Source organism: Miscanthus floridulus, chromosome 19 (genome assembly GCF_019320115.1).
Source record: "Miscanthus floridulus cultivar M001 chromosome 19, ASM1932011v1, whole genome shotgun sequence".
Taxonomy (NCBI): domain Eukaryota; kingdom Viridiplantae; phylum Streptophyta; class Magnoliopsida; order Poales; family Poaceae; genus Miscanthus; species Miscanthus floridulus.
This window is the reverse complement of record NC_089598.1, coordinates 105094781-105114698: the sequence shown is the minus strand read 5'-3', so window position 1 is coordinate 105114698 and position 19918 is coordinate 105094781. Positions and strand designations below refer to the sequence as shown.

The window sequence follows — 19918 nt, the reverse complement described above, 5'->3', positions numbered from 1 at the left end:
CTTTAGCCTTAGCAGGGCTCCCCCACACACACAAGTGGTTAAGTGAGGATACTCTTCCTGTCCACAACTCATACGGTGTTTTGGGCACTGACTTACTTGGTACTCTATTGAGAATATGAATGGTGGTTTTTAACGCCTCCATCCACAGACTCATTGGTAAAGTGGAGTAACTTATCATACTACGCACCATATCCATCAGGGTACGGTTACGCCTTTCAGCTACTCCATTCTGCTGAGGTTTGCCCAGTGTTGAATACTGGGCGACTATACCATTCTCCTGTAAGAACCTTGCAAAAGGTCTAGGAACTTGTCCATATGGGGTATGCCGACCGTAGTACTCTCCCCTACGGTCAGACCTGACTATCTTAATCTTTAAATCATGCTGATTTTCAACTTCTGCTTTAAATATTTTGAATTTATCCAACGCTTCTGTTCTTTCTTTAATTGGATAAATATAGCCAAAGCGAGAGTAATCGTCTGTGAATGTTATGAATGAATCATAACCATCCACACTTTTCATAGGAAAGGGACCACATATGTCTGTGTGAATAATCTGTAGAATTCCTACGCTTCGTTTGGTATCTTTCTTAATTTTCTTTACATACTTTCCTTTTATGCAATCTCTACATTGTTCTAACTCTGAGAGCTCTAATGGAGGAAGAATATCATTCTTAACTAGTCTTTCTATTCTTCCCCTCGAAATATAGCCTAAACGACAGTGCCATAATTTCGACAACGCATTGTGAGCTCTCTTTCGTTTTTTGTTTCTATTGTTCGATGAGGATACATTCTCATTCACATCACATACGAAATTCACATTTTCACAAAGTGATAACAAATAAAGCTCATCTTGTCGGAAGGCAAGACCAACACATTTATTATTAAACAATATCTGACATTTGCCATTTCCAAAATGGCAATCATAACCATCATGGTCCAACTTTGATACACTAATCAAGTTTCTTTGCAAAGAAGGTACATAAAGAACATCTCTAAGAAAAAGTATGAAGCCATCAGCAAGCTCTAGCGGAAGATCGCCAACGGCCTCAACATCTGCTTGTACTCCATTTGCGACTTTAATGAAACTTTCGCTTCTTTGCAAAGTTCTCATCGAACGAAATCCCTGTAATAAATTAGCAACATGAATAGTTGCACCTGAATCAATCCACCAAGTAGATTTTGAAAACTTTACATACAAGGATTCATTTACAAATATAATGATGTTCTCACCTTTATTTTTCATAATCATCTTTAAGAAATCAGGACAATTCTTTTTATAATGTCCCGTCTTCTTGCAGTAGAGACACTGGTCTTTATCCACTGGGAATTGCTTGTTCTGAGACTGTTGCATGGGACCTTTTCCAGATGACTTGGAGGAAGAGCTGTTATTATAGTTCTTTTTCTTATCTTTTAGGTAGTTGACAGAACTACCTTGTGAAACTTTTATTCTTTCCTCCTCCTGCACACACATGGCTATAAGCTTTTCTAAATCCCATTTTTCTGGCTGTATATTGTAATTAACAACAAAGGTGTCAAATTCTTTGGGCAAAGAAGCAAAAATCAAATGAATAAGAAACTCATCCTTGAGTGCCAAATCCATTGGTTTAAGCTTAGATGCTAGATTGCTCGTTCTCAGTATGTGCTCTCTAATGCCACTGCCGCCACCAGAGTACCTTTCTATAACCAGCTGCTTGATCAGCTGGGTTGCATATGTCTTTGAAGAGCCAGTGAACTGACTCTTTATTCTATCTAGGTACTCTGTGACCGTGTCACAGTCTGAAATTGAGCCCACAATAGCAGGCTCAATCGTGTTCTTTATCACTGCCAAACACTTCTTGTTGGTAGTGACCTATTTCCTATGCTCAAGGTCATAGGACATCTTTACGGGAGCAAAATCCCGCTCTCTGTTCTACCATGCAGCATCAGTCTCATCTGTCTCCCTCACCGGTGCCACAGGTTCTCTGGGGCACGGTGTGGTGACAACCCAGTCCACCTCAACGAGGATAAAAGCCAGGTCTATCTTTTTCTTCCACTCAATATAGTTATCACCTTTTAGAGTGGGGATCTCTTTGATACAACTCATCAAATTGTATCCTCCTGAAAACACAATTCAAATAGTGTGAGAACAGAAATAACAACAATAATTGCATGCCTTAGTTTAACGTTGGTCAAAATTAAAACATACAATTATTTTATACATTAAATCTACATCACCGTTGGGCAGAAATAAAAATAATGCATAATCATTAAAATTATAATATTGCTATTAACAACGTTGGTCAGAAAATAACAATATCATAATCAACTCATATTTATCTCTTGACTCTTAAAATCAAATTCTCCCGTTGGTTCGAATTTAATTAAAAGTCCATAATTACTTTAAATACGCAGCGGAAAATTTAAATATGTCCATAATTATTTTTCTAGAAACTCTTAAATATTGCACTGTTCTCTGAACAAAATTGTTGTTGGACAAAAATTGCACAAAGATTTGCATCAACTTCCAATTGAAATTCATCAAATATATATATTTCTGGAAAAAGAAAAAGAAAACATGAGTTGTTTCTATTCAGTAGGCCATTTCGGCCCAGCCAGCACACGCGCGGCCTAGCAGCACGCAGCCACAGCGCGGCCCACGGCCTACTCGGCGGCACGCGCGCGCTCTCTCTCCGCGCCCAGGCTGTAACCTGGGCCTAGGCCGTGAAACCGTTCGCCTGCCTGGGCCTAAAGTCGGTCCGGCGAACCCTAATCGCTAGATCGGATCGAACGACTGTCTGGTCATTTCGCCCGAACAAAACCCCCCACCGGCCGCCTCTCCCTGAACCCTAGCTGCATTTCCTCTTTCTCCTCTCCTCTCCCACGGCGACGCTAGTGAAGACGAAGGGAGCGCACGACCACCTCGTCACCAGAGAAGAAGAGAGGATGACACCGGTGCCAAGCCCCTCGCCGGTGCGCGCGCTCGCCCATGGCAGAGCGCGCCGCCGTCGAGCGGCTTTGGACCGCTGCCCTGAGCCACGGTTGAGCTGGGCCTCTGTCCGCGCGCCAACCATGGCGGCGGTGATCACCACCCGCACGGTGGTAGCTTTCCGTGCGACGGCGGTGTCGGGAGGACCGGGTAGGTTCCCCTCTTCCCCTTCTTTCCCCTTTTGGTTTCTTTGATTCGGATTTTGCACGATTTCCCGATTAGGGTTAGGGTTAGGGTTGGGGACGACACTGTTTTTCTTTTTTCCCCAAATCGCCTTCGGGTTTTAGGGTTCGATCTTTGCATGAAAACCGAGCCCTTCTTCTTCTTTAACCTCATTAGGGTTAGGGTTCATCCGAACTATATCTTTTCTCAGATCCGACGGATCGAGTTTAGGGTTCAACCGAACGTCGGCCGACCCTTTTCTGCTTAGATCCGCACTGGATCTAATCAACTTTTCCTTTTCTAATCGGTACCCGTTCTAGATCAAACCCTATAATCCAAGATCTATACTTAAACCTTGGCTCTGGTACCATTGTTGCATTCTGTGGATCGACTAGGGTAGATCTAGGCGGTTTGCTGTTGAACATGATGAACTAGAACAAGCAGAGAGTGGGAGATAGGGTAGAGGTGCTGGTGTTGAACCTGAGCCTTCGGATGAAGTCGCGGTTGAGCTGGCCATCGCTAGTTCGTTGATGGAGGCAGCACACGGGCAGCGACGGGTGGAGTAGAGGTTGCACGGACGTCGATGCAGTGCAGACGGATGGCGTAGCAGTGACGACGGCGAGAGTCAGCGGAGCTTCCCGTCGCTGGCTGCGCGCCCTCTTAGATCGGTCTAGGGTTTGTCGGTGGGGTTTGCGGCTCACGGCGAACCTTGTGCATTGAGCCACCGGCCCCCACCTCTTTATATAGCGCAGTGCGACGGGGGCCCACCAACCATGTAGGGTTGGGCGCCCCCGATCAGGGCGCGTGACCAAGGCCTAATAGGCCGTTGGGCTTATTGGTTGGGAGATCAATCTAACAGGCTCTGCTCTGCTCGGCGGCGCTGCATCGCCTAGACCGTTCGCCCGTGATGGCTCGCTTGCTGCGTCCGCCCCCATCGCCGGCAGTACAGCCTCCGTCCCCAGCCCCGGCGGCCGTTCGCCTGAGGCCTGATCCCGACGCAGGAAGCTTGATCTTTGCCGGGGCCGCGCGTGGGATGCCGAGATGTGCGGCGTGACGCCCCACGACCACCGCCGCCACCGTTTCCTAGCTTCGTGCCTCCATGCATAATCACGATGTGTTGAGCACCTGCCGCCGCCAGCCACGCGACGATGGTGGAATCTCGAAAGTGAAGGAGGAAGGAGAGCTGAGCGGAAGGGAACATGGCCGTTCCGTGCTGGATACGAGTGGGAAGACGAATGAGTGGACGAGATGAGAGCCATCCACGCGTCCGCGGTTGACGGCTTGAGGTAATGCTGCGCTGTTTTTTTTTGACACAGGGCAGCAAGCAGTTTTCACGGCGGAAGAATAATGCCGTTCAGGTGCAGTGGTTTTCTTGAGATGGGTCCCATAACTGAAATCCTATGTCTGTCATTTTCTATCAGCCTGTTCAGTTGGCTTATTCCTATCGTTGCTGGTTCGTGAAGAAGTATTGCTGGCTGGTTTGTGTGAGAAAAAAAAAATATTGTTTCGCCATAGCCAAATGAACAGGCTGTATATGTGTGTGCTTTTGATAAAATTTAAACCACAATTACTGTCTTTTACAGGTTATTACAGGTTGCACGTAGTTAGATACTTTTCTCTTTTGCCATATATTAGATACATGTTTTTTCTTTATGAAGATATATATATATATATATATATATATATATATATATATATATATATATATATATATATATATATATATATATATATGATTGACAAACGTTTTGTTAGGTTTTACCAAACACGGATCATTGCTTTCCTATAATATTTTGAGATAAAATCATGGAAAGCAATATTTCTCCCTTTGTTGAATATATACAGTGCTATAAAATTCCGGTAGCAACACGCGGGGTATTATCTAACATGTATAAGTAGATGATGCAAAGATACATGTTCATGTAATTTTTTTGTGTATTCGAGAATGTTCATGCAAAATTTAAAGATGCATAAAATTTCTGTACGAGGAGACACACACAAAAAATCAGCATGTGAATTGATGCGGGTCGTGGATCCACATAAACAGTGCACATTGCAACAGCAACACATGAGAAAGATATTGTGATGGATCAATAATTTTTGAGCGAAATACAAAAGATGGGGTGGTCGAACTAGGATGCATTTGGTTGGCTGGATATTCGATGAGACCATCCATGAATATGCGGTATTTGATTGCATGGATGAGTTGGACACATATATCCACATGAGAGAATATTCTCATGAGATACTGAAGCAAGTGGATAAAAAAAAATTGTCGTATTTGCTCATCCAACTAAGATGGCTTGGCTGCTGCTGATGTGACAACAGTAATTAATGAATGCAAACAACCTTCAAATGATTTTATCTACTAAACTGTTTATCTGATTTATGATATGATTACATAGTTGTATTCGTTGCAATTAAATCTACAAAACAAGATCTCAAATGATTATATTTTAGTTAAAATTAAATAAATAATAAGTGGGTGCCGCATAACATCATCAGCCTATCCATCATCGTCTATCCAACCAAACCGGAAAATAGCTCATCCCATCTCATCCCATCTGACAGGTATCCATTCAACCTAACAAAAAAAAATAGCTTGTCTCATCCATCCAACCAAACAGAAAGTATGGATAACCATATCCAGAAATTCATGGATAGTTGTATCTCATTCATTATTGTCCTCGAACCAAAAGCACCTTAGTATAACACGCAATATATAGACGTTGATTTTAGCCAATATTTCTAACTTACATTATTCGTTATTCGTATTTGTAGGCTCTATTCGTTTGAGCTTATAAGTCAGAATGAGGTCTACTTTTTTAGTCATAGAATAATATTTTTTTCTCACAACAAATCAACCCTGCAAATTAGCCGCAGCAGCCGTAAATTCTACCGAACAGAGCCGTAGTCGAGACAATCTACGTATGTTTGTATTTAAGCCTGCTGGGTACCAGTGTGGCTTCTAAATAAAAAGGAAAAAAACTAAAATTAACATTATCCGTCCATGTATCTGCCCGTCCCTGCCGTTCCTTATCAGCTACAAAATCTGCCACGCCCACGCAAGCAGGAACACGACGACACGCCAAGCTAATATAAAAATCTTACAGACAGGGCCCCCAACACGCCAAGCAGAGCAGGCGAGCAGCAGACCTCCTGTCTGTCTACTCCTGCCCGGAGCCGGAGCACGCCGCGCGACTGCCCGAGGGCGAGGGAGCGGTCGCCGGCCTCGGCGGAGGAGGAGGATGGGGCGTGGGGGAGCGGATGCGGAGGCGGAGGTGGAGGATGCCGGCTGGGAGAGCAGCAAGCCGACGCTGCTGCAGCGGTGGTCCTCGTCGGTGTGGGCCGTCAGCAGCAGCGGCCGCCTGATGTGGGCGGGCAACGAGGCGTGGCGGGCGCACGTCGGGATGGCCTTCGTCCAGGTCGCCTACGGCGGCTACCACGTCCTCACCAAGTCCGTCCTCAACGTCGGCATGAACCAGATCGTCTTCTGCGTCTACCGCGACCTCGTCGCGCTCGCGCTCCTCGCGCCCATCGCCTTCCTGCGCGAGAGGTACCTCGTCCCTTTCGCCTCGCCTACCACCGAATTTCACTTCAATTTCCTCTGCCCCAGCAGCAACCTGGGGGAAAAAGATATTTTCTTTGGCTTCTTCCCTGCTACAGTACCTCACTCACTCATCCAAGGGGATTTTTCAATTCGTCCCGTAAATTTGGTATCCATCCGTCCTTGCAGAAGCGTGCGCGCGCGGCGCCCGGTGACTCCTCGCCTCCTCGCGTCCTTTGCTCTTCTCGGATTCACTGGGTAATTTATTTAGTTATTATGTTCACTTTCTTTTTCTCTTAGGCCTTGTTTAGATACACTCAAAATTCCAAGTTTTTTCACTCTCTCTCCATCACATCAATTTTTAGCCATTTGCATGGAGCATTAAATGTAGGTAAAAAAAATAACTAATTGCACAGTTTAGTTGGAAATCACGAGATGAATCTTTTGAGCTTAGTTGGTCCACAATTGGACAATATTTATCAAATAAGACGAAAGTGCTACTATTCATCGGGTTGAAATCTTTTCACGATCTAAACGAGGCCTTATTATAAATCTATAGTTTCTCCACCCTTGTTGGAAATAATGAAATGGCTTTCTCCAACCTTGCCGCAGGATTTTCGGGAACCAGCTCCTCTTCCTCCTGGGCCTCAGCTACACCAACGCCTCCTACGCCGCGGCGTTCCAGCCGGCGATACCGGTGTTCACGTTTCTCTTGGCCGCAATCGTCGGGTAATAACAATCAGAATCATCTCCTGAGTCCTGACATGGACGCCGTCTCAAATGTCGACTGAATTCTAAGTAAATTCCACGCATTTTCCAGCGTCGAGGTGATCAACATCTTCACGAAAGATGGGGTTGTCAAAGTTCTTGGCACAGCCGTGTGCGTCTTTGGCGCCGTCCTGATGGTCTTCTACCGAGGCCCGTCTTTGATTGGGATGGGAGGCGCCACTGCAGCCGATGCAGCTTCCCTGGCCGGCACTTGGAGCAGCAATGCCTATTCTCCTCAGTGGTTGACTGCAGCAGTGCTCCGAAATGGTATGGAAGCATGGAGTCTCGGGGTCGTCTGCCTCATCGGAAACTGCTTCCTGATGGGTGCTTACCTAGTCATTCAGGTGATGCAGACTTTTCAGCTCTTGGGTGTTGATGGCATAACTTGGCAGCATTGGGTTCGGTATTTATTGATGTGGTATTTCCTTTCTTTTATTGACTGTGAATATCTAGTGGCTCAGATATGAAGGTTTAACGTAGATTTAATGTAGATTTATGTTCACGCCTGATGAAAATTGCTGTCCTTTTCTGATGTGACAACTCCAGGCCCCGGTGCTGATAAAATATCCTGCAAGCTTATCCCTCACTGCTTACTCCTATTCTTTTGCAACCTTGTTTATGGTGGTTACTGGCGTATTTGCTACCAGTGGGCTCCATGAGTGGGCAGTGACAACAACCGAGGTCATAGCCATCGTATATGCTGTAAGTATATGAATTTGACGTCAGGCTTAGCTTTAGAAATCGCCCCGGTTGTGTAACCACATCTTTTGCTCGTACCTACCAGGGAATTGTTGCGTCCTGTCTCAACTATGCAATCATGACTTGGGCAAATAAGATTCTTGGGCCCTCTCTAGTTGCCCTGTATAATCCACTCCAACCAGCATGCTCTACCTTGCTTTCAACTATTTTTCTTGGAACCCCAATTTATGTTGGAAGGTTTGGCCCAACTCCCAACTCTATAATTATTCCAAATTACTGTTTCAACATTATGCTTTGGTGATTTCGCAGATTTTGGATCCTTTAAATTGTTGGCTTAGCATGAGTTTATCAAGTATCAATTGCAATGAATCATGGGTCAACATATTATGTTATTCTTTGAAGCTAACTAATATCAGGCAACTTTTAAATTTAGACCTTGTTTACATCTGTATTTTATTCGTTTCAGTGTTATTGGGGGACTCTTCATCATTGCTGGTCTTTACCTGGTTACTTGGGCTCGCTACAATGAAGCTCAGAGAGTTCTGGGTGCCCGTTATTTGCAACCTCTTCTTGTGGAGGGTCTACCAACCACCAAGGCAGAAGGGAGTTCCTTCAGGGGCTCCATTGATCCTTAGACCCCAGAGAGGCAGATGGATTGCCTCAATTGTTTTTCTTTGACAGCAGCAGCAGATTTATTTCATGTCTTTGTTGTATAATACCAGTCTTGCCTAGGATCATCCTCCACATAATTACTACCATTTCAAGCATCCAAACAAGGTTCCATTATCAGGAAGAATGGTGGTGTACTGAAAAAATATCATATCCTGAACATAATCCGGATATTCTGGTATCCCAATCGGCATTTTTGTTCCCAGCATTTGCAGAAGATACCTTTGGTTAGGTGCATTGATCTTTCGACTTCAACAGTTTTGTCTGTACAGGTCCAAGGCTAACTGCAGTTGGATTAACCTCACCAATGAAAGGTACTTGCCCTGATTGCTCGACCTATTTGTCTGTCTTCTGAATTTGGGAGCATCCACATTGTATCCCATATATCCATTCTTGTCATCTGTATGTCAACACTCAAAACACATGTACAGTCTTGCTATTGCACAGTTTTTTTCCCCCTAACTTGAGTTTATCTTTTGTGTTGGCAGAATATCTTTTGTGCCTAAAAAGTGAAGCTGCAATGCACTAGAGCTATCATACTCGTGGCAGGACAAACTTTTCTTCCGTGATGATGGAATCCAACCTGTTCTCTGTATTCAAGGGGGGGTCAAAATAATATTCCAAAGTTCACGTATTTGTGTATCAGATTTTGGAACAATTGGACAATGTGGGCCCTGTTCGGCTAGCTGGAAAAACGGCTGATGCTGATGCTGATGCTGATGCTGATGCTGATGCTGATGCTGATGCTGATGCTGATGCTGAGCCGTGGAGTCGTACTGTGCCTTTTTGTTGTATATGCGTTTATCTTTTCTATTTCCGATGCTGTCTGCACTTCCAGCTGTCTATGCTTCTTCCCCTGTGTAAATTTTTATACGGTCGGAAATTGAATACAATCCAAGGCATATTCAGATTCGAGGATTAAATATTTATCCCTGATTGTGCTGCGTGAGTGCTACGCCAGGTAATAGAACCTTTTGTAGTTTGTAAAACAACATTAAACTATACCTAATCCTTTTGGATCAATGAGGAAGCCACAATCTTTATTTAGCGCACTTGCATCGCCACCACAGGCGACAGGGGAGGGAGGGGGCAGGGTGTGTGACAACGGCAATGCAGATTTAGGGTTAGGGTTTTGGCGAGGGGGAGGGAGGGAAGGGGCTCCATGGCGTAGGGTGGGAGAGTACGAAGAGGGGTTCAACGGTGGTGGTGGCTAGCGGGTTGAGGACCTTGGTGGTAGGCGAGGCAAGTGGCCATGTGGGGAGCAAACCAGAGGTTGAAGATGAGCGTTGATATTCATACCGCTGCGTGCTATTAAGTAAAATTAACATATTTATTTAGATTAGATTAGTCATCGGCGACTCCTGTGTTGTTTTTTAGCGTCAACATGTACCTAGAAGAATGCCCTAGGTTATCCCTCGCATACGTATCACAACACGTTGCAAGGTGTGTGGGACCGTGGGTTGCGGGTTGGTGTTAGGATGAGAGGTTGTCTTCCTCTCATAGGGGTATGTTTTGTTTGTGCCGCAATTGTAAGTCATTTAATGGGCAGTGGCAAAAAAATATATGTTTGGTTAACTTTGTTTGGATGATAGCCAAACCAAATCTTGTCACAATTGTTTGTATAATGTATAGTCACAATTGTTTGTATAACATAATAGGACCCACATGTAATTTTTTTTCTTCATTAGAACCTAATCATGTGGGATCTTATTTTGTAGATTAATCATAAGGAATATTATGGTTGAAAGGATCAAATAGAGCGTAAAGAGGGCCGTTGAACGGATTACATTTTGATAGGTTTGCACTTTTATACCAAAGGGGGGATTTGAAAGCTTCTTTGGGCATTAGGCTCCAATAAAAATTCAAATTTGACATATATTTTTGCCGTCTCAATGTTATTTCAATTTGGGCCCCGCCGGGATGGGCAAAATTCACTCGAGTTTCAGCACACTTGGGCCGAGTTAGTGTAGGACAAGTCACCCCGGTCAGAGTCAGGATACTAAACACGGATAAAATGTTCACACACTTTCCACTCTGGTGATGTAATACTATCAATGAAATGAAGTAATCTTTACTCCTGAGCAAACAATTAGCCGAAGCAAAGTGAAAACTACACCAAGTCATGGCGCATATTTATCTGTATATGGCATACTAACAAACTTAAACAAAAGATACACTGAATATGATATTCGTCTCCTATGAATGAATATTCCCTATGAACGCACTTCAGAACATTGTGTGGGGCTTTGTGTTCAAAGGATCATGTTAGGACACTCACAATGCAGAGTTCATCAATAGTTTCTATAGTATCGTGTCGAGAAAGTATCATTCACAATGCAGTTTTTTTTTACCTACAGTCCAAATAAAATTCTGCCCAATCATCCACTATGCGCTTCTCTCCTGTCACCGGATCCTCTGCGCATGTGCTTCACCGTGTGCAGCCTCCAGGACACACGAGCGGGCCGGAGCTCCTCACCGGCGTGAGGTAGAACCAGCCTCCAGGAACACGAGCGGGCCGGAGCTCCTCATCGGCGTGAGGTAGAACCACAACAAGCCGTTGTCCACCGCGTTGCTCAGCGAGTTGCGCATGCCCGACGGCGTCGCCGCGGACGCGGAGAGGTTCTGCGCCAGCGCGCGTGCCGCCGTTGCCCGAGCCATCGCGAACCAGACGGAGCTGCGAACGATCACGCGCCTCCCCGGACGTGAGTGCGGTCTCGCACGCGCGTAGGTACGGCGTCGAGTGGCAGAGCAAAACACTGTACCTCAGGGGCAGGCTGTGGTTTATGCGGTTAATAAGACGGCTGAATCTGATTTATTTAAAAAAAAACACTATACCTGCTAATAAGCTGGCTAATAAGTTGAAGCGAACACAGCCGTGATGTTCGCGAGCTCTAGGAAGAGAACGGGAGCGTCGGATCCATCGGTGGCTGCCTGAAACAATGGCCTCCTCCCAACACGGTATGGAGTAGTTTCGAAGGACTTTGTTTCGCGTGAACACGTCGAGTCTAATCTAGAAACTCTCTTATCACATCAGCAAAATATCTGCATAGCAGCACAATTAATGCATATAGAACCTATAGTAGCTTCTGCATTGTGAGTGCTCTTAGGCTTGTAAATAGTCTTTGTGCAAGATTATCGAGTTGGTTGGCTAAACGGCAAATTCAAGACAAGCAGTTGCACCAGATGAACAAAGTATTGTAGATGTCCATTGACCGCAACATTTGCCAAAAAAAAAAGAGCTTCTAGAATTATACGGTCTGTTCGCTGGTTGATTTCAGCCAGCCCAAATCAGTCAATCAACAATATTTTTCTCTCATAACAAATCAGCACCAGTCAGCCCAAATTAACCCAGAAACCAACTAACAAATAGACCGATAGTGACAATACAAGCATATGGTGCCATGGTGGCACACAATACAAGGTGATTTGTTTTTAAGGTGGTGATGAAAGTACAAAAAAAAACAATAACAAGTAGGCCCATCAATTATCCATTTGTAAACAGAGGTGAAAGAATCTAGGCCCCTAGTTGGGTTTCGGTAATTAATGACAATACATGATTATTATGACTAACGTGTGTTTTGCAGAGACAATTAAGTTAGGTCATGGTAATGACAATTGATTGGACAATCATGGTTGTCAAGCCCCTACGATGGAAATCTTTTCGGTTTTCAAAGGATGGACTAGTTCTAAGTGTCGTTTGGTGTTGAAGAGACACTTAGAATAGTTTATGATTTGTTTTTCTTTTGGCCGTACTATTAAGGGGGTATGAACTAGTAGCTTCACCTAGGTGAGTCTAGTGGGTTAGATGTGGTGCACACTTGTCAAATCTAGCACTAGGTAGCTCCTAAGTAGCCCTAAGATAAATTGGAGCGAACTTCATTCACATATGATTGCGAGTTGAAAGTGAATGGAGGGTCAAATGTTGACCGGACGCTGATTCCGGTGTGACCGGACACTGAGTGAAATGTGACCGGACGCTAGATGCCAGAGTCCGATCAACTCCAGTAAGGTTCCAGAAAGGAAGAATCCTGATCATACGCGTCCGGTCAGTGCTGACCGGACGCTGGTCAGGTTCCGGTTACTGACCGGACACTGAACAGCAAAGTGACCGGACTCTGGGCGCCAGCGTTTGGTTAACATCAGTAAGGTTCCAGAGAGCAGTTTTCGTGACCGGACGCGTCCGGTCAATGCTGACCAGACACAGGTCAGAGTCCAGTCCCCACTTAACGGCTCTGTGGTAGGGAGAACTGATCGGAGCGTCCGATCACCACGCAGAGTGTTGACTCAGGCACATAACGGTTCGTTTTGAATGAGGGATATAAATACTTTCTCTATTCATTCAAGGGAGTACTCTTGCCCATTTCAACAGCTAAGAAACACCCTTGAGAGTGCCAAAGAATTTTAGAATTAGTCCAATTCACCCTCTCTTAGACATCTTGATCTTTTCAAGAGGTAATTCTCCGAATTAGTCCAGGGGCACAAACAAAGCAGGTAAACAAAGTGCTCTTCTGTGACGACAGAATTGAACCACTAAAAAACAACGAAAAATGATACTCCAAAGACCATGTATCAGATTTTAAAACGATTGGTTGCTGGATCCAAAGGCCATGTATCAGATTTTCAGCAAGGAACGTAGTTTAAATATAGCGTTGAAAACAAATAAAAATGGATAACTTAAATTGCTTCAACCACGAGTCAACAAACAGTATTTGGTGACAAATAAAACATTGCAACTGGTATTACCACCCCCCCCCCCCCCCCCCCCCCCCGCCCGCCCCCCCCCCCCCAAAAAAAAATTCAAACATGGCTACTCATAATATACAATACTATTGCCTAGTTTTGAATGGTCAGCTTTACAAAATGTTTGCTGGTATGTAGTGTAACAGTACAAGTAATCCTGACCACGGTAGGCAGTCAAGTTACCAAGCAAATGAATCAGCCCGGTTCGCTTGTTGGTTTCAGTCAGCCCAAACCAGCCAACCAACAGTGTTTTCCTCTCACAATAAACCAGCATCAGCCAGCCTAAACCAATCCAGAAACCAACCAGCGAACATGCCGAATATATGTTTACATTGAGGGGGTACTGTAAGCTTGGTACTAGGGAGACCTTAAATCTATACATCGCTTTAAAATGATAAGTTAAATTGCTTTACCCATGTGTTACCAGACATGCCTAGCAGGCAGCAGCAAACACCATCCAAAAAAGGAAAAAAGATGGCAAGTGCTGTCATACCCCAATGCCTCAAACACCACTAACCATACTACTGCATTATTATTGCCTAAAATTGAATGGTCCACTTTACAGAAGGTTATGCTTGCTGGCACGAAGTAGTGTAATACAAGTAATCCTGATCAAGTTACCAAGCAAATGAATAGCTCAGCTACAATGAGGGGTAATTGTAAGCTTGAGGCTTGGAAACCCTTAAAATCTGTACATCGCTGAAACGGCATAACCAACTTTAAATGACAGTCTGGTGACACAATATTGTGAAGAGTGCTGTCATACTCGTGAGCAAACAATTCTCAGGAAGACGACAACAAATAATTAGCATAGTCATTAATATGGCATTACTCCAGCATCTTAAACAAAAGATACTCCCTTCCGCCTTTTATGTCGGTTAGCTCAAAATATAGAAGAACAGAGGGAGTACATGGTTAATTGGTTATCTGTTACGTTACTCATCTCTCATGAATGCCTTTCAGCACTTTGGAAGTTGGAATCTAGGAAACCAGTACCCATGCAAAAACAGTAAAACTTAATCTAGCGAAGAACTCATGACATACTTAACCATGTGAAGAGGAACTGAAATCACTAATGAACTCCAGCATTTGCATGACTCAAACTAGACAACTACCTTTCATTTCTAGTCACAATACATGAACCAAGAACAATTAAGCCTAACAACTGTCACATGGTAAACAAAGGCAATTCTCCTCGCTAGTCCAAGAGCATAAGCAAAGCAGGTGAATATTTGGGCCAGCCAAGCATATCCAACAATACGAATTATTCATACATACGACAAGAGAAGATCTGTCTCATGAAACCCTTAACCCTGACAGTATTAAACACCCCAACAGCAGATGAAACAATTCAGGAACTTTACTTGCCATTAGAAGAAAGTAAACAAGCAACAGATTTCTGCCATGTTCAAGGAGACCCGATCGACATTAACAGTACTAGCAGCCGTCGCCGGCATCACGGAGCATCGACACATACTTAAACATGCCAGAGTTGCCAGCGACGAGATTGATATATAGTCGACACATCTATCACACGACACATGTACCAGCAGTATAACAACGAAAAGCAACAGCAGACTAACAGTACACCGCAGGCTGACTGCGGCAGCGGCCACTGGACCGGATGCTAGTAGTTTGATTATAGATCAGATTGGTGGATGGGATTGAAATCGAAGGGAATCACCCCAAGCAGGCAAGCGAACCAGCCAGGCAGCCAACTCTCAGGAAGACGACAACAAATAATGAGCATAGTCATTAATATGGTGTTACTCCAGCATTTTAAACAAAAGATACTCCCTCCCGCCTTTCATGTCGGTTAGCTCAAAATATAAAAAGGAGGGAGGGAGTGCATGGTTAATTGGTTATCCGTTATGCTACTCATCTCTCATGAATGCCTTTCAGCACTTTGGAAGTTGGGATCTAGGAAACCAGTACCCATGCAAAAACAGTAAAACTTAATCTAGCGACGAACTCAAGACATATACTTAACTGTGTGAGGAGGAACTGAAATCACTAACAAACTCATTTGCATATGACTCAAACTAGACAACTGCCTTTCATTTCTAGTCACAAACCAATAACAACTAGGCCTAACAGTTGTCCAGTCGTAAACAAAGGCAACTCTCCTCGGTAGTCAAAGGCATAAGCAAAGCAGGTGAAGATTTGGGCTAGCCAAGCACATCCAACAATACGAATTATTTATACCTATGACAAGATAAGATCTGCCTCATGAAAATGAAACCCTTAACCCTCAGCTGACAGTATTAAACAGCGAAGAATTCTCAATTCATAAACTTTACTTGCCATTAAAAGAAAGTAAACAAGCAACAGATTTCTGCCATTGTTCAAGGAGACCCGATCAACATTAACATTACTAGCAGCCGTCGCCGGCATCACGGAGCAGCAACACATACTTAAACATGCCAGAGTTGCCGGCGACGAGATATAGTTGACACATCTATGACATAACACATGTACCAGCAGTATATAACAACGAAAAGCAGCAGCAGACTAACAGTACACCGCAGGCCGACTGCGGCAACCACCACCGGACCGGAGTCCAGAGGTCGGTAGTTTGATTGTTTATAGATCGGGTCGGTGGATGGGATTGAAATCGAAGGGAACTACCCCAAGCAGGCAACCACAACCAGGCAGCCAGCAAGCTACTTCTTGAGGCTGCCGCGGATGCCGGGCTTGGGCTTGGAGGTGGTGGCCTCGGCGGCGGCGGGGGCGGAGGAGTGGAGGTTGACGAGCTTCTCCGGCTCGAAGGGGAGCTTGGGGTGGCGCGCCTCGTGGTGGATCTGCATAGACTTGATGTCGGGCGCCGGGATGCGGCAGAGCGGGCACGCCAGCTTCGCGTGCCCGCCCTTGTCCTGCCCCAGCCGGTCCGCCTGCCCAGCCTTGCCGCCGCCCCGGCTCGTCGTCGCCGCGTCGATCTTTGCGGCGATCTCCTTCGCCGTGTGCTTCTTGGGCTTCGCCTTCCCCGTCATGGCCGACCCGTCCTCCTCCTCCTCCTCCCGCTCTTGCCGCTCGCAGCCCGCCGCCGCCGCCGCGTCGCCTTCCTAACCCTACTTGTGTGTTTGTGTTCTTCGCGGTGATGGGTGAGAGAGGGCGAAACCGGGGCCACCAATTATTAGCCTCCTGCGGCCTGCGGGCGCGCACGGCTTTTCTCCCCGCGGCGGTAGTCGTCTCGCTTCGGCCGTCAGATCTAGAAGGCGCGGTCCCGATTGTGTGGGCTCGGATTCCACGGAGGTATTTGGATATTGTCCGGTGCACGAGACACAAAATATTTCATTTGTGTGTGGGGCCATACCTGCTCGCCACACCTGATCTTTTCCATGTCCAAATGATATTTAGGGCCACCTTTGGACATGACGGTTGATATCATTTTCGGTTAGAATTGGTAAAATTTGTGCTAAACTTTTAGACGAAGATAAGTGAAAACATTTCAGCCTTTTTTGAGCTAGAAGAGAGAAACGATATTTTAGGCCTCGTTTGGAACACGAGAATAATGTAGGAATTTCACGGGTACAGGAATGGTAGGAAAGGAAAAGATTTGTCGTTTGGAACGAAGGAATGTGACCTTCCGTTCCGGAGGAAAGGATTCCATTCACGCACAAAACACGGGAACCAGAAAATCCACTCCGACCCAAGGGAACGGAGGGAACGCTCGGCCGCTCGCTCTCTCGACTCTCCCGCGCCCACTGCCTCCCTCCCGCCACTGCCTCACCCTCCCGCCATGGCCTAAACCCTAGGCACACAGGAGCACGCCGACGCACTCGCCGCCCTCCAGCTCGCACAGATGACGAATCCGCGACTTCAAAGTGCATCTGGGGGACAAAAACGGACTCCACCCCTTCTGTCTGCTGCACCAGAACATGGTCTTGGCGTTCCCCAATCTGGAGGGGATGACGAGATCCCACAAGAACAAGGTAATCAATTTGATAATTTTACTTTGTGACTGTATTGCCGTATTCATGTATCCCGACGGCGGCCGGCCAAGGCCCCGCCCGGCGAGGTCGCGAGCGTGGGCCACAGGCGGGCGCAGCCTCAGCGGGGTGCGGGCGCGGCCGGAGCTCGCGTGGCTGGCGCGGCCATGGCTCCCACCCACGAGGAGCTCACATGGCTCCCGAACGGCCATGGCGGGACGGAGCGCAAGGACGACAGAGTGGGAGAGCACGACCTCGCGGTGGACAACGTTTGGTTTTCTGAAATACTAATTTTCTGATTTTTTCCCCCAATTCAAGATTGCATCTGCTAGTTTGGTGTAGCATTCTGAATTTTATTTGCCATCGAAGACATTGCCTTTCCTTCTTTGCATTTTTTTAGTCCGTGGCATTCATCTTTCCCAATATTTTGTTAGGCACCAGAAGAGCTGTTGGTAGAGCAAACTGGAACCACCAGAGGATCCTTTATCTTATTGGACTTTTAAAACAACACGATTTACCAAGATTTCGGACAACCAATGCATGGAGCAAGGAAGCATGGACTACTATGGTTGATCAGTTTAATTCAAGGTTTTCTTTAGCATTCACCGTGGGTCAAGTAAAACAAAAGGAACAAGATTTGAAGAAGGATTTTCGAGCTGTAAAGGATTTGCAAGAAGAAAGTGGTTTTGGCTGGGATTCTAATAGAATGATGGTGACCGCACCAGAAAGTGTCTGGATGGGATTGGCGGAACGTCGAAACAAAGACAGTCTTCTTCGATGGCGTGATAAATCATTTCCATACTTTGATGATCTGTATGCTTTATATGATGGTGAGTTTCAGTTCATGGATCTAACGGCATATATTTTCATTAAATATTGTTGCACCTATACTTAAAAATATCATGTACATATTTTGTACAGGTCGTTATGCTGAAGGAAGGAGTTGTCATGGAATGGATCATTATGCTAATAAGAGAAAGCAATGTTCAGAAGTTCCTGCTTCACATTCACCTCCACGACATGGTCCTGATACTACATCGACCTTGCATTTTGATGTCGAGGGGACGAGAGATGATACTAATTGGTTTGGCGCTAATGAATTTAGTCCTTTCTCAAATCTAGTTAATGCCTCTACTTTTAATGCCTCCCTAGATGGAACCCAGCCACAAGATTATGTAAATCAAGAGACATTTGCCCCTGAACAGATTTTAGAAACTCAACGTCGTACTTTCCGACCATCTAGTTCAACTCCAGAGATGGTTGATGCTAAGAGAGGAAAAAAGCAGAAAACCAATCGTGCTGCATTGACTAATGATTTCCAGGAAAGGTACTTAATGCTCAAAAAGGAAGAAATTGAGCGATTTGCAACCATAGAAGAGAAGAAAATGGAGGATCCATATAGCATCAAGAAGTGTGTCACAATTCTTGAGGGGTTGCCTGATCTACAAATAGAAGAGCTGATAAAAGCAGCAGACATATTCAAAGAGAACCTAGCAAACAAAGAAACTTTTCTTTCATTTTCTCATGATGAAACAAGGCTAGGTTGGTTGCGCAAGCAAATGTAGATATGATCCCGCTAGGGTTTGTTCCTGATCTTTCGATGAGAGGTGTGGGATAACTCGATTGATGGGTGGAGACGACGTTCACGGCCCGACTACAGCCTTCCAAGCTGCGTCTTAGCAACCGATACACCACCTCTAATGGCTGCCGCGATCTTGTGGAGCACGTCACCCGACCATTAGGGCACTCATCCTGCAAGCAATCGAAGAACTAGCAAGAACAAGTATAGCAAGTACTGAATTACTAGATGTAGATGAAAGTTTCAAACTCAATCTCAATTAAGGTGGGGTTCCGAAGACAAGAAGACGGGCGGCTGATCCAGCACGTGCGCTTACAAGCAAGTAGCGGGAGCTAAACTTGATCTAAACAAAACCCGCCTATTCTTGGTGGCGGCTAAGGAGTATATGAAGGTGGAAAGACGACCAGGGGGGTGTTGGGGTCATTCTCCAACCCTAGAATGCGTCCCTAATGGACCCAACTTGATACATGGCCCATTGGACCAAACTAAGGTGACGCAGCATCTTTGGACAGACAAGCTCTCAGTCATAATTCAGTCATTGCGGCCGCCTCAAAACAGATATGGACTTGATTCTAGATCCATATGAAAATAGACTTCATAAGGATTCCATGAAGTACTTGAATGCCCCAATCCGAGTCCGTATGCGACCGTGGTGACCATCACAAGTTGGAGCTGTCCTGGAGTCCGAATTCAGCCTCCGCGAATCCTTGTCCCTTTCGGTCCTCTCCTTGGTTCCTAACCAAAACAAGAGTGCACGCGTCTCCATGGTCTAAATATGATGGACAGGAGCTCAAGAGTGAACTTACTTGATGATTAATGTGACGAGCACGGGCGCGAGTAATAGGACCAGAAACTGGTAC

The 19918-nt window shown here is 45.4% G+C and overlaps 3 protein-coding genes across 3 annotated transcripts; 2 read left to right on the top strand and 1 right to left on the bottom strand.

The window, feature by feature from the left end:
• The first annotated feature begins 6044 nt into the window (after positions 1-6044).
• On the top strand, positions 6045-9733 carry LOC136527867 (WAT1-related protein At3g45870-like). Its single transcript, XM_066520722.1, has 8 exons — positions 6045-6683; positions 6864-6932; positions 7287-7403; positions 7495-7786; positions 7989-8144; positions 8227-8378; positions 8608-9124; positions 9299-9733. Exons 1-7 carry the CDS (start codon positions 6376-6378, stop codon positions 8774-8776), a joined length of 1263 nt encoding a protein of 420 aa, XP_066376819.1. The 5' UTR covers positions 6045-6375; the 3' UTR covers positions 8777-9124; positions 9299-9733.
• A 6096-nt stretch (positions 9734-15829) lies between these two features.
• Positions 15830-16668, bottom strand: LOC136527702 (protein METHYLENE BLUE SENSITIVITY 1-like). Its single transcript, XM_066520510.1, has one exon. It carries the CDS (start codon positions 16538-16540, stop codon positions 16214-16216), a length of 327 nt encoding a protein of 108 aa, XP_066376607.1. The 5' UTR covers positions 16541-16668; the 3' UTR covers positions 15830-16213.
• A 152-nt stretch (positions 16669-16820) lies between these two features.
• On the top strand, positions 16821-19161 carry LOC136527701 (uncharacterized). The gene is made up of 3 exons (XM_066520509.1): positions 16821-17482; positions 17914-18309; positions 18401-19161. Exons 1-3 carry the CDS (start codon positions 17353-17355, stop codon positions 19042-19044), a joined length of 1170 nt encoding a protein of 389 aa, XP_066376606.1. The 5' UTR covers positions 16821-17352; the 3' UTR covers positions 19045-19161.
• The last annotated feature ends 757 nt before the right edge of the window (positions 19162-19918 follow it).